General features: G+C 37.0%; 1 protein-coding gene across 3 annotated transcripts in view; it reads right to left on the reverse strand.

Moving 5' to 3' along the window:
- LOC139934368 (uncharacterized) overlaps positions 1-12,240 on the reverse strand; it is a 66,642-nt gene that overhangs the window by 13,194 nt on the left and 41,208 nt on the right. For 2 of the 3 annotated variants that reach the window (XM_071928563.1, XM_071928564.1), the window contains exons 33-47: positions 11,808-11,988; positions 11,385-11,661; positions 10,615-10,804; positions 9,464-9,791; positions 8,757-8,876; positions 8,279-8,407; positions 7,633-7,755; positions 6,444-6,659; positions 5,713-5,856; positions 5,127-5,307; positions 3,863-4,013; positions 2,943-3,070; positions 1,884-2,023; positions 1,038-1,179; positions 463-669 (exon numbers count right to left, since the gene is read on the reverse strand). In XM_071928563.1, the coding sequence (XP_071784664.1) occupies positions 463-669; positions 1,038-1,179; positions 1,884-2,023; positions 2,943-3,070; positions 3,863-4,013; positions 5,127-5,307; positions 5,713-5,856; positions 6,444-6,659; positions 7,633-7,755; positions 8,279-8,407; positions 8,757-8,876; positions 9,464-9,791; positions 10,615-10,804; positions 11,385-11,661; positions 11,808-11,988 (2,657 nt within the window). The remainder of the gene's footprint in view (positions 1-462; positions 670-1,037; positions 1,180-1,883; positions 2,024-2,942; positions 3,071-3,862; positions 4,014-5,126; positions 5,308-5,712; positions 5,857-6,443; positions 6,660-7,632; positions 7,756-8,278; positions 8,408-8,756; positions 8,877-9,463; positions 9,792-10,614; positions 10,805-11,384; positions 11,662-11,807; positions 11,989-12,240) is intronic. The other variant, XM_071928565.1, reaches the window with a different exon arrangement.

The raw sequence follows: 12,240 nt of genomic DNA on the forward strand, positions 1-12,240 counted from the left end.
TGGTTTAAATAAGAAAAGAAGTTATTTTTCAAATGAGAAGTACAAACAATTTCAAATGGCAAGTACACAATATAACCCAAAGTTAATTAGTCAAATTGCTTGCAGTCTTCACGTTGCAGCATATTTTGTTTATCAAATCTTACTTTCTACTTCTCATAAAATTATTATAAACTTCTATTTCTCAGATCACAACGCTAGCTGTGACAAACATTAGACCTCATCAGGTAGAAAAGGGGTTAATAAACATCAAAACAAATAACACTTCAAAGTGTGTCTACAAGTGCTCCCCAAAAGATGCTAAAATGTCTACCATTCTGACTATTGATTACAAGGGGAAAAAATCATCGAACCAAACATAACAGTCCGGCTACTACCACAAGACCTACTTCCAAAAAAGCAAGTGACGTAAACACAATAAGAGTTGCTTTTCTGAAAAAAACTTTGGAGCATTTTGCGTCATACCTATCCCATCAAACACCAGTCCGGCATCCGGTTGTCTTAGATCAACCACAAAGCCATCACTGCTTCTGAGTGTGCGCAGACCGGCTTTGTTGATTGCCCGAACGTTGCTATAGTAACGGTTCCCGCTCTGTAGACCAAGGCCAGTGAACTGTGTCGTCACGACATCCGCCGTTAAGATTTTGTCGGCAAAGTGACTGATATCCTCACCTGTAATATTAAAAACAGTTTTATAGCAACAAATTTATTTTTTGACAAAAGAAAATTTTTTGTCTTCTTTCTTTTTGTAAATCTCATAAGAGGGTGTGGTTATTGGTTGTTGATTCCGGAGTTTAGAAAGTCCAGAAAAATGTCAGGAACATTCTTAGATGTTCCCCTTTTTGATTGCTTGTTATTATGTTAAAAATAGTGATTTGGGTCACTTTTGGGCAGGCTCCCGTGTTATTTGTATTTTGGTATGTCTCTAATGTTTCATAATTTTTTTTTACAATTCAAGAATTTTCGTTGCTGTGTGCTTTTGATGTTTTTAGCCTGAATAAATAAAACAAGATTCTAATCATTTGTTTTAGTTGTTTTACCTCCTTTGAATGTGCTGAGCGATACCTCGTACTGCGATATCTCGTCGTCTCGAAACACTCCCTCCCAAGAGACGTACAGAGTAACAGGATTGGTGACATAGTCGGTATCCTCCGTAGAACCCTCAGTTGCTAGATCTTTAATCTGAAAATTAAACGTTGAGCTTAATAAAACTTAACCTTTTAAAAGGTTTCAACACCTTTTGTAAATCAATTTTGAGGACATGAATCCCTACTCACTGTGAATGAAGATCTACGTAATTTGATTAAAGGCCTGGTCCCACTGCAACGATAACGACGCCAAGAGAATGCATTCTATTGGTTGAATGAGCGTGTGCGTATTCTGCGTGGAGCAATTCAACCAATAGAACGCGTTCTCTTTGCGTCATGATCGTTATCGTTCTAGTTATTGCTGCAGTGGGACCGGGCCTTAACCTGTAGAAGTTTCAGCTTCATTTGATGGTCAAGTTTTTGAGAAAAATGTGAAAATCTCAGAGCCATGTTTTCAGGAGAGTCATATGTTGTACTTGCAAAAATAATGTTCATCTCCAGAGACGAAAACTGTTTTTTGTGACATTTACTCATTTCTCAAAAACTGCAGCACCTCAGCAAGTAATATTTTAAGGAAAACTTTCTACCAGCATTATTTTCAAACCGTGTAAATTTAATTTAAATATCTGGACAGTTTTTTGTGTCATACAAAAAGTACCCAAACCCTTAGAAATCAAAGCTTTCTAACGATCTTCCAAGCATCAAGATCCCAAACTCTAGATCATTGAAGACATAAGGTTGATTAATTAGAAGCAGAAAAACTGCCAGTTAAAATCGTAACTCTTCTTCCAAGCTTACCTTAGTTCCTCTGACTTTTGAGATTTTTGGAGCCTTGATATCTGGTGTAACACCATCTGATCTAAACTTGGCGTACGAGGTGGCACTGTACCAGGCACGGATGTAAAAATGATAACTCAGCCCAGTCATCAGAATTCGGTCTGAATAATATCACAACAAAAGGTTAAACTATAAGATCACATTGTGACTTTGAATGTTTTGAAATAAGTTTTGAATGATATATTTAGTAATATGCGCTGGTGTCCATATTGAAATGTATGGCACGGTGACACATCAGTAGAAGAGAATGTTTATGCGGTCCTCATAGGTGAGTCTTGAGGGAAGTTTTAAACGAACCAAGTGATGAAGAAAGTTTAACTTTTGGCCGAGATATTGGAATTGAAGGCCTTCGGGCTTCAGTTTTTTTGTAAACTTTTTTAATTCCAGGCATATATCCCAAGCTTTGTTTTTATTTTGTATGTGTTTTTATGACGAATAGACAAATGATAATAATAATAACAATAACTTGAACCAGAAGTGTATACCAATCTTTCTTGCACGATGTTACGGTCCAGAAAAAGTGTTTACTGTTAATAGACTCGCAGTAGAAATGATATGGTTGAAGTCCTTCTCAGAGATAATTATGGCGTGATTCACCAAAAGGAAAATTTATCCCAACTTCCCTAAGAAATACCTTTTAGATCTGGTACATTAAAGATTGCCCATTAATGGTTATTTTACATAAAATTCCCAAATATAAAAACTTTTGTTTCTTCTCTTGGTTCAGTCAAGGCAATTTACAACAATGCCTTGGCTCACACGAATGTTAACGTCTGCAGACTCAGCCCTTAGTATTTAGTGAGGGGAAAAAACTTTTTTCACATTAAAACAAACACGGATTACAGTTCAAACATGGTTTTAACCAAAATACTTCGTCTTTTAACTTGGGTAATAACTATTATACCTAGCCAAACAAGCGCTCATCTCGATCGCTGATTTACCAATGCCAACCTATACGAATATTACATAGGCCTAGCGTTACAGTAGATTTTGTATTTTGCAGGTTTCCCCCCTATTTACCTTTATCGAGCACGACGATGGTGTGATTTTCCTGGCCAATGTCGAACCAAACCCTTTCATTGGCTGAATCAAATACTCCTGTTGGCTCAACATCTGATGACGAGTCATCCCCAATACTCCATTCATACCTTTATCCAGATTAGAACAAAAAGATTTGGGGTTATTGTAATATTTGGAGTACATCTGTGACAGAGTTGGAACACTGCAGATTGGCCCAGTGGTTTCTTTACATAAAATAAACACGCCCTCTGTGGGGTTATCACGTTACGTTATTAATATTATTATAATGTCACGTTACTGAAGATTAAGTTACACACGTTATGTAATGTTATGTTATGTTCTGCCGTCATGTTACGTTACATTACGTTTTACATTAGACGTTATGTCATGATTTGCGCGAGGTTGCGTTTTGCGTTCTATTATTTTACCTAACTTCACGTTGCATTTAAAGGATTTGGGTACCTTTCCAAAATGTCCATAGATTTACATTAAACTTACAGGGTTTGAAGATAATGATAGTGGAAAGCTTCCCTTCAAAAATTACTTACTGGTGTGCTGTAGTTTTCATGACATTGTTTTACTCATTTCCCAAAAACGGGTCCAATGGCTTTAACATTATGTTATATGTTACATTATGTTATATGTTACATTACGTTTTACGTAACATCATGTTACATTTTACGTTACATTATCAGTTTTAGGTTACATGTTACGTTACGTCTCTTTGATAATCTATACGATTGCCAGTCCATACCGGTTGGGCTTTGAAAGACTGGTGACTTATAGTCCTGATAGTGAGACCACACTCTAAATTCTGCAATGTGATACGATATATTTGATAGAATGATATTTCTAATTAGCAAATTGATTTCTTTTTGTGACTCCTTCACTCGATAATAGCAGAAGCTACTTAGACTTACCAATTGATACTTAGTCCTTTCTGCTGACTGACCCGCCATGCAGCAGCCATCATATACTGAGTGGGAGTGCCATCAATATCAATCAAGTTATTGATGTCGTCAAAGTTCAGATCGATAACGTCTATGACCTCGATCTCAGTATTAGGATTGTCTACATGGATAACACAAGTAGAAAAGATTTTTTTAATAAGGCAAAATTTTTCTAAAATACCTAATTGAACGAAAAACGGCAAGATGTGATCTTTGCTGAGTTTAATTAAAAATTCTTGCATTCAAAAAGTAAAATTTAGTTCGCATGAGGTTAAACAGACTTTGGTTGCTTTAAAGCGATCATTTTGAAAATTCCTAATACATCATGACACATGTTACCCATGTGTGAGCTCTGTGTTGTATAGCAGCTTTGTTGCAGCGTGGAGCTAAAAATAACAAAGCATCTCTCACACATGGCGTCAACGTAGTGTCACTTTGAAGCATGTTGTCGCCGGACTTGTTTCTAGCTTTTCAAAACCTTAAGGTTGGAGCCTATTTTGTATCGATAGTTACAAAAAAATTCTCAGAAGTGAGTAACAAAAACATTGTAAGTTTAAAAAAATACAAATTAAAAAACATTTCACTCAAAATAACACGGATGAAGGATCAGTATTCCCTTCCTTTTTAAAGGCCACAGTTTTTCTTTTTCTTTCTTTTTTAAATTTTTTTTACATTTTAACGATCTCAGACGAATTTTCGTTTTTGAAAAATAGCCCATCCGGTGGTCTTCAAAATTAAAAGAAGTAAACCTCCTCCTTCCTTTTTTTAGAAGGCAGGATGCTAAGCATTATGGTTTTTTTTTTCAAATTTCAATTGACATTAAAGGAACGTTACAGACTTGGTAAGAAACAAAAATCGTGAAGATCACAGATTTACATAAAACTTACACGGTCTAATGATGATGATAGTAGAAAACATCCCTTGAAATATTTCTGTCTGAAATTTCATATTTGATGAGAAATATGTAATCTAATTTTGCAATTGGAGTTTATCGCTCAGGGAGCGTTTTATTCATTTTTCTTTTGGCATCGTTGCAATGCAAAATTTGTAATCGGTTTTTCACTATTCTCTCATGACCCAGATGGCCGATCGATCTCAAACTTCTACAGGTTTGACAGTTTTTGTATATGGTGGATTACAAGTGCCTACACTGCCAGCAACTTTTTTGCTAGCAAAAACCACTTCTGTAATGTTCTTTTAAGTTTCTCCGAGCAGAGAGAATAAGCAATCTTACCAATGGTTAAATCACTACATAGTCCTTGAGCTGTAGAACAGGCCCCATGGATGGGTGCACAAGCGCAGTGACCCTCACATGTTGCAGCTTGGCAACGACGTACCAGGACCAGGGCCCCCTCATCGGGAGATGTTTCAGAAACTTCAAATGTGGAATGGCGGCGACTGCTTGGTAGGCCAACCTTTATTTATTAAATTATGAAAGAAAATACATACACAAAAACCAAATGTTAACACAGACAATTGTGACCTTTGACTATAACTTGGCAATGAATTTCAAATGAAGTAAATAACCAATAAGTATCACAAAACACAAATAGTGGGATCTTACTTGAAACTGTCACTTCTTAGGAAGTGTCTTATATGTGAACAACTTTGACAATGTCTTATTGACAGTTCTCATATGTATCATTAAAACAATGAATTATGCTAATTATTCATTAAACAATTACTATAAGTAAGTAACCATAAAGGACTAGGTAAGTTTTTAAGTTGTTTGAAATACAAGGGAAGGAACCTTTATTTTTTAAATATTTGTTGCTTTTTTAAGTGGTTAAAACACTTTTTTAGTCTAGTTTTCAACTTACCCCATTTACAGCCCATACCGATACGTAAAGGTAGTGATTGTTGGAATCAGTTATACTGCCCTCTACTGGTATAATTGCCGTTTGTGCAATGCCTTCGTCCAATGACATACCATCACTGCTGTGGTTCACTCGAACTGGTCCACTCTAAAAGGGACACACAATAACTGGTTTAAACTTGGTGCATTTAACTGCCAGTTAGCAACTGACGTCATGAAGCCAAGGGTAGAATTAGCTGTTGCAAACAACTTACCAACCAAATGGACCGAGAGTATAAATGCAAAAAATAGTTAATGGCCTGACGTTTCGGCCCTAGCAGAGTCTTTCTCGAAGGCTAAAAATTTTTAGCCTTTGAGAAAGACTCTGCTAGGGTCGAAACGTCAGGCCATTAACTATTTTTTTGCATCTTGTCTTTGTACCACAAAACTCAAATCTCTTCTCAAAACTTATCTTATGTCACAGGTTTTCAAGAACTATTTTTGTTGTGTCTGTTTTTCTTTGTTGTTGTTTTTGTTTTGTTTTGGTGGGGGTGGTTTTACTGCGCCTTGAACACCCAGCAGGGTGGATATGTGCACATTACAAGTCTTATTATTACTATTATAATAATGTTTGACATGCATTACCAACCCGTGGAAATATTCGTGGGTTCCCCCCCTGGAATGGAGATACACAATAAATGGATGGAAAAATTTGTTTCCGAAACTATTGACAAATCTTAGAGTACTTAATCTTACCGGTGTGAGTTCTGAGCCCCCGTACGTTCGTCCAACAGAGACAAAGTAATGACTGATGCCGGAGTGCAAGTCAGCAAACCCAAGCCAAGCAAGGGCGAGGGATCCGGTGGAGGTGAACGGGTCCTCTAACCATGTCATCCAACCAGAGTGATAGCGTAGAGGTCGTGGGGTCGTCATTGACGTGGGGTCGGTGCTCTCTTCGGTACTTTCTTCCGGCTTCAGAATTAAAGTTATAAAACATAAAGTATGACTGGAGTTGTTGTTAAATTAAACTCACTCAAACCATGCTATGTCAAGTCATTGTTTCAAACAATACTCGGCATATGAAGTTTAAAAAAATAATCATGCAGTACAGAGACATCACTTAACTTCATAGCAACATATTCAAGGAGTTGACAATTTGTTTGAGATTATGTTCAGATTGTACTATTGCCCCTTTCGTTTTTAAACATTAGTTGCAAAACATTGTTTTGAAATGATGGAGCGTCACTTAGTGATTGAAGAGCGCTATATTATAAGAAACCAAGATAATGATTACTATTAGGCCTATAGACCGATCCGACGTGCACCGGGCGTGCAATTGTTTAGCACCGTGCGCCATTGCTGGGGTGTACATGTGCCCAGTTTTGTGCACAAAGACATGAGGAAATCATGTTTCTTTTTACTCTTTATGGAAATTAAATGTTTTCCTCAACGAATAACACAATTTCCTTAACAGGACATCATGATATACCAATGTAGATCACTGACCACAAATATTTGCAACAAAATATAAGCCGAATCATCTCGAAAAAGGTGCTTGTCTTAGGCGAGTTAGGGGTCAAAGACGCGGAAACCGCATAATAGTCGCTAAAATGCATTACATCGGCAAGGTATTTTGTCAAAATTTCAGTACTTTACTTTCTGCTTAATCTAAAAAATAAAAAGTAAGAATGTAGTACGTTTTTATATCAAGCAGCCATATCAAGGAAATTTCACAGGTTGTCGAGGAAGACATTCAATTCCCATAAAAAGTGAAAAGGAAAACGATTTTCTCGTGTCTTCGTGCACAAAACTAGGCACAAAGACTACCCAATAATGGCGTGCAGCGCATGGCAGCACCCAGCACTTGCGCGCCTGGATCGGTCTATTCTGGAAAAAATATTGGGTATTTGAAAAGCAGCATTTATCAAGAATATCGTGAATGTACTGAAGCAGTTGATTCCACCTCTTGTTCCGTTGGAGTTATCCAAATTATATGATGACGCTCAAGGTTAGCAGCACTCTCTGTCTCAACTGCAAACGTTCCTACAGTCGGGGAGCTACAGTCGACCTAAATGTGAGAAGATAATATCGACCAATAACGATTAAATTGTACCTTTAAAATTGAAGCCAATTTATGAACGCATAAGGGGACACTTTATAAGCCTGATCAAAACGTAAGACAGAACTTTAACAATCTTTTTAATATAGTGAATCTTGGGCGCCAAACACAAAACAGAGAGCAGTTTGTAGGCACATCAAGAAGAGTTGTTTTGTCGTTAAAATAATGACAAACTTATAGAAGATCGTTACCGGCCAAATTAACCATTGTACCTGTGCAATTTGTGACTGGTATCCAGTTCATGTTTGCCTAACAGGAGAACTTTTAAGCAATATCTTTTTAGTTTTAGCAGCCATTTAAAATTTGGCCAGGACATTCTGAAGCATTATATCAATGCTTCTCTAATGTTTCCGAATACAAGTTGCGCCATTATCTCGTAATAAGAAAAACTTGCCAAAAGACAAGACCTTGCATGAATAAGTTTCATCCCGGGTTGCGCTACGATCTAAGAATCAATAGTGATGTCACTTACAAGAAATTCTGCTGACTTTGCTTCAGTACAGAGACCAGCCTGGTTACATGCTACCACTGTGATGACGTAGCGACTTCCTTCATGTAAGGTCAAATTGGTGAAGGTGTGGTCTACCTCGCTTCCAGCAATCTGTTTAAATAAAATAAAAAATTGCTTTTTAATTTAAACATACTCTTAATATACACTATTGATAATTGTCAAAGACCAGTCTTCTCACTTGGTGTATCTCAACATATGCATAAAATAACAAAGCTTATAACCAACATGATCATGTTGAGGTTATTTGTTAGCGAGTAATGTGACTTAAAGAAAAGTAACATGGACACTATAATGAACACACTAATCAAAGAATGATGAATGATTGGGTTGCTTTATGTTCGAAACTTTGACAAAATAAGGTTCAACAGAGTCCTCTATTTTTATGTTCCTTAATGTTAACCTTTGCTCAAAAACAACCTTTTTTATTCCGAGACATTACCTTGATGGTTGGAATGTTAACATCTCCATTATGGTGTGTGCTCACTGAAACGTATTGGTCCGTTATGCCACTCTCTACGTCAACGAACTTCCAGACGAATCGAATGACGTCACAGAGAACCTAAGGGTATAGAATGGTTTCTGATGAAATTTCTTAAGAGACTAAAATGTTGTGAAGAAATAATTCTTTCAAATAAGGCCTGAATTCTTTCCTTTTTTCTCCAACAGCAAACCTACAAATCCAATTAATTGTTTATCACTGAATTGTTTAATAGGTTTTTAATCAAACTTCTTTTCATCAACTGTAATCTCCTTAGCCTGGAAATTTGTTCAAGAAGCTATTTTATTTTTTCCTCAAGGGTAAATATGCACTATATGAAAAAATTACCTTGGTATGTCATACTTTTATGGATATCAACATTGGGAAAATTTATTTGTTCATATTTTACATGATTTAATTGAACTAAAATACATAATAAGAGACCATCAAAACATTCCTACTAAAGCCTCCTGAAACTCTGAAATACAAACATTTTTAATAAAAGTTTTACCATAGAGCAAGGTTTTACCTGAGTGTTTCTAAAGACTATCCCCCAGTGTTCATATTTTACATTAATTAATTAATTGGACTATTGGATTAATAAGAGACGATACAAAATTTCACAACAAAGCCTCCTTTGATTATTGATACAAATGTATTTTTATTACCTGAGTGTTTCTGACGACTACCCCGACTGTTCCGTCAATGGTTGGTTCCTGAATCACTTCAGGTGGGCTTGAATCTACACGGAACCCATTGGACGTAGATTCACTCCACATACCAAGCCCATTATACGCACGGACTGTGATGTAGATATCAGTATTTTCTAGCATCTGATCTGACTCCGACAGGAACATCAGAGCAGATTGTGACAGCTCAATACGTGTTGATGAAAGGATATCAGCCGAGCCTGGTGTGGTACCAGCTCGCCATTCATAGTGTGATAGGCTGGAATGGGGATCATGGAAACCCCACCAATGTGCAGAGAGCTGCCTCCTGTAAAACAAGCAATACAACTTGTTATACCTCGGTAACAAAATCTGAAGTTTGATTGGTCGAGAACAAATCACGTGCCGTGCAACAAATACACATGTACCATGGCTGCACAGCGCGGTGGGTAACATGAGTGATGTTAACAGGTGTACATCACCTTGATCGTTCCCACCGTTGGTCGATTTCCGGTGCATAGTACGAAACGGCCGCGGGTTCGAGGGAACAGTGAAGAAAGGTTTCTTATTTGAACAACTGTTCGTCTGCTTATTAAGCTCGTCGTTATATGTTTGAAGATGACAACAGAACTTTGAGAAGAAGAATAATCATGTTAACAAGGTATAACAAAAACAATTGTTGCATGCTGTGATTGGGGTCCATGGGTTCTGTACACCCTCGGGGGAAAATGGCACTACGTCTCGAGTGCCATTTCCCCCTCGGGTGTACAAAACGCCGTGAAGCCCGTCACTCTGGTGTTTGCTTTTAAACTTGCCATTAAACTTGCAATCAGGGTTGAATTGCGTGTTTTTGTATGCTCAACATTATTGTTTCTATCAGTAAACAGAAGTACTTGGTCAATGTCCAGTATTGTCAAATGAGCAATTTATCTAAATAAATTAGTAGTTTTGTTTTCTTTCAATTAAAGTGTACATCGATCATTTCCCTGCAAAAGATTCGTGACCTTATTGCGACACTCATCTTTTTTTAAGAGCCGAGTGGTAACTTTTTTTAAATTGCTTTCCTATATAGAATTTTAACGGTATAACCTGTGATTCTTTTCCAATTTCTGGATGAAATAAGCAAAGTCAAACTCGAGAAGGAAACCAACCTTGACGACTGAAAGCTGATATCGCCACCACCGGGGCTCCCATCATAGACGCGACCTACCAACGGGGGCGAATCATCAACCAGTACCCCATCAGATGTCACTGAAGTACACAGATCAGCAGCGTTACAGGCCGTCACAGTTACATAGTATGTGAAACCTGGCACAAGGTTCAGGTTGTCAGCTTTAACCTCTAAAAAAAGAAAATATTTCAAAAACTTAAGCTTACAAAGACACTGGACACTATTGGTAATTGACAAAGACCAGTCTTCTCACTTAATGTACATGTATCTCAACATATGCATAAAATAACAAGTGAAAATTTGAGCTCCCTATTACTCGTCACCAAGTAAGGTTTTATGCTAATAATTATTTTGAGTAATTACCAACAGTGTCCACTGCCTTTAACGCCCAAAACAAATCAGTTACAATACGTGGAAAACACTATTTTACTCGCTTTAAACAATTTGATACGCTGGACATACAAAGAACGTAGGCCTTCACTTGGCAATGTGTGTGCTATAGATTGGACTGGTAAAAAAATCAGTTTAATTTTAAAGCTTTGATTTTTAACATTTGTGAGAAAAAGTTATATAATAAACAAAGTTTACTTATTGGCAATGATGTATTTTGAATACGAGGCTTTTACATTGTCAATCCTTTTTTCATGGAACTCATTTGTATAAATTGTGATAGCTGAATGTCAACTATCATCGTGGTGCACTTAAATTCGAGTCAATGCATTTACAATGATTTGATCTTCCTTTTTTTACCAGTATCCATTCCGATGTTCTGCTCTGATATGACGTCGCTACATCCTTTACAAGTCCCTGCTCTCCACGAATAACCAATGAGGGCGCTATGGGGGTCATGAAACCCTTCCCAGAATGCACTTATTGTCTTCCGGTCCTCCTGGAAGTCACGATCTCTGTGATTGGATGATGCGAGAGAGCGATCTCCATCGAAGACATGACCTGCCACTGGAGGGCTCTCGTCTACCGTGAAGGCACCGAACGCCTTTAACGTGATCAACCCAACATGATTGATGGCCTAAAAAAATTGTAACCAAAATTACTTGTACAAAATCAGTTTTCTCAATGAAAATCTTCTTCTATAAATACATTATTAATTGATTTTCTTGTATTTGAATCACTTTTTTTTCCAAGTAAATCTGACCTAACTATTGCTGCAATTACCTTTATAGAAATGAAATACGAGTGACCTTCATGAAGGGTCAAAGGTTGTGAAGGGTCAGTGACTCCAGACTCTGAGTCCTCTCTGGTGAATGGCATGACATCAGCATGACCTGGATGTGAACCCACGGCCCACTCAAAGTATGAGATGCCACTTTCTACATCTGAAAAAACATTCTCCCAGCTGTGATGAAATAATTTTTAAAAATCATACTATAATCAAATTTCAAAGTGTACAAATTGGACTGCCTAGATCATTATAGTTCCATATTTAATTGATCATTGAATATTTGTTGTTAACAATGGCAATTTTGTTCAAGAGTGCTCAACTGTTAAAGTGATAGTATTGCCTCCAGATAAGGCGCTTTGAGCTATAAAAAACATTAACTTTGAAATGAAATATGGTGGACAGTATATTTTAAAGTGCTTAAATAAT

This window comes from Asterias amurensis, chromosome 3, assembly GCF_032118995.1.
Source record: "Asterias amurensis chromosome 3, ASM3211899v1".
NCBI lineage: Eukaryota > Metazoa > Echinodermata > Asteroidea > Forcipulatida > Asteriidae > Asterias > Asterias amurensis.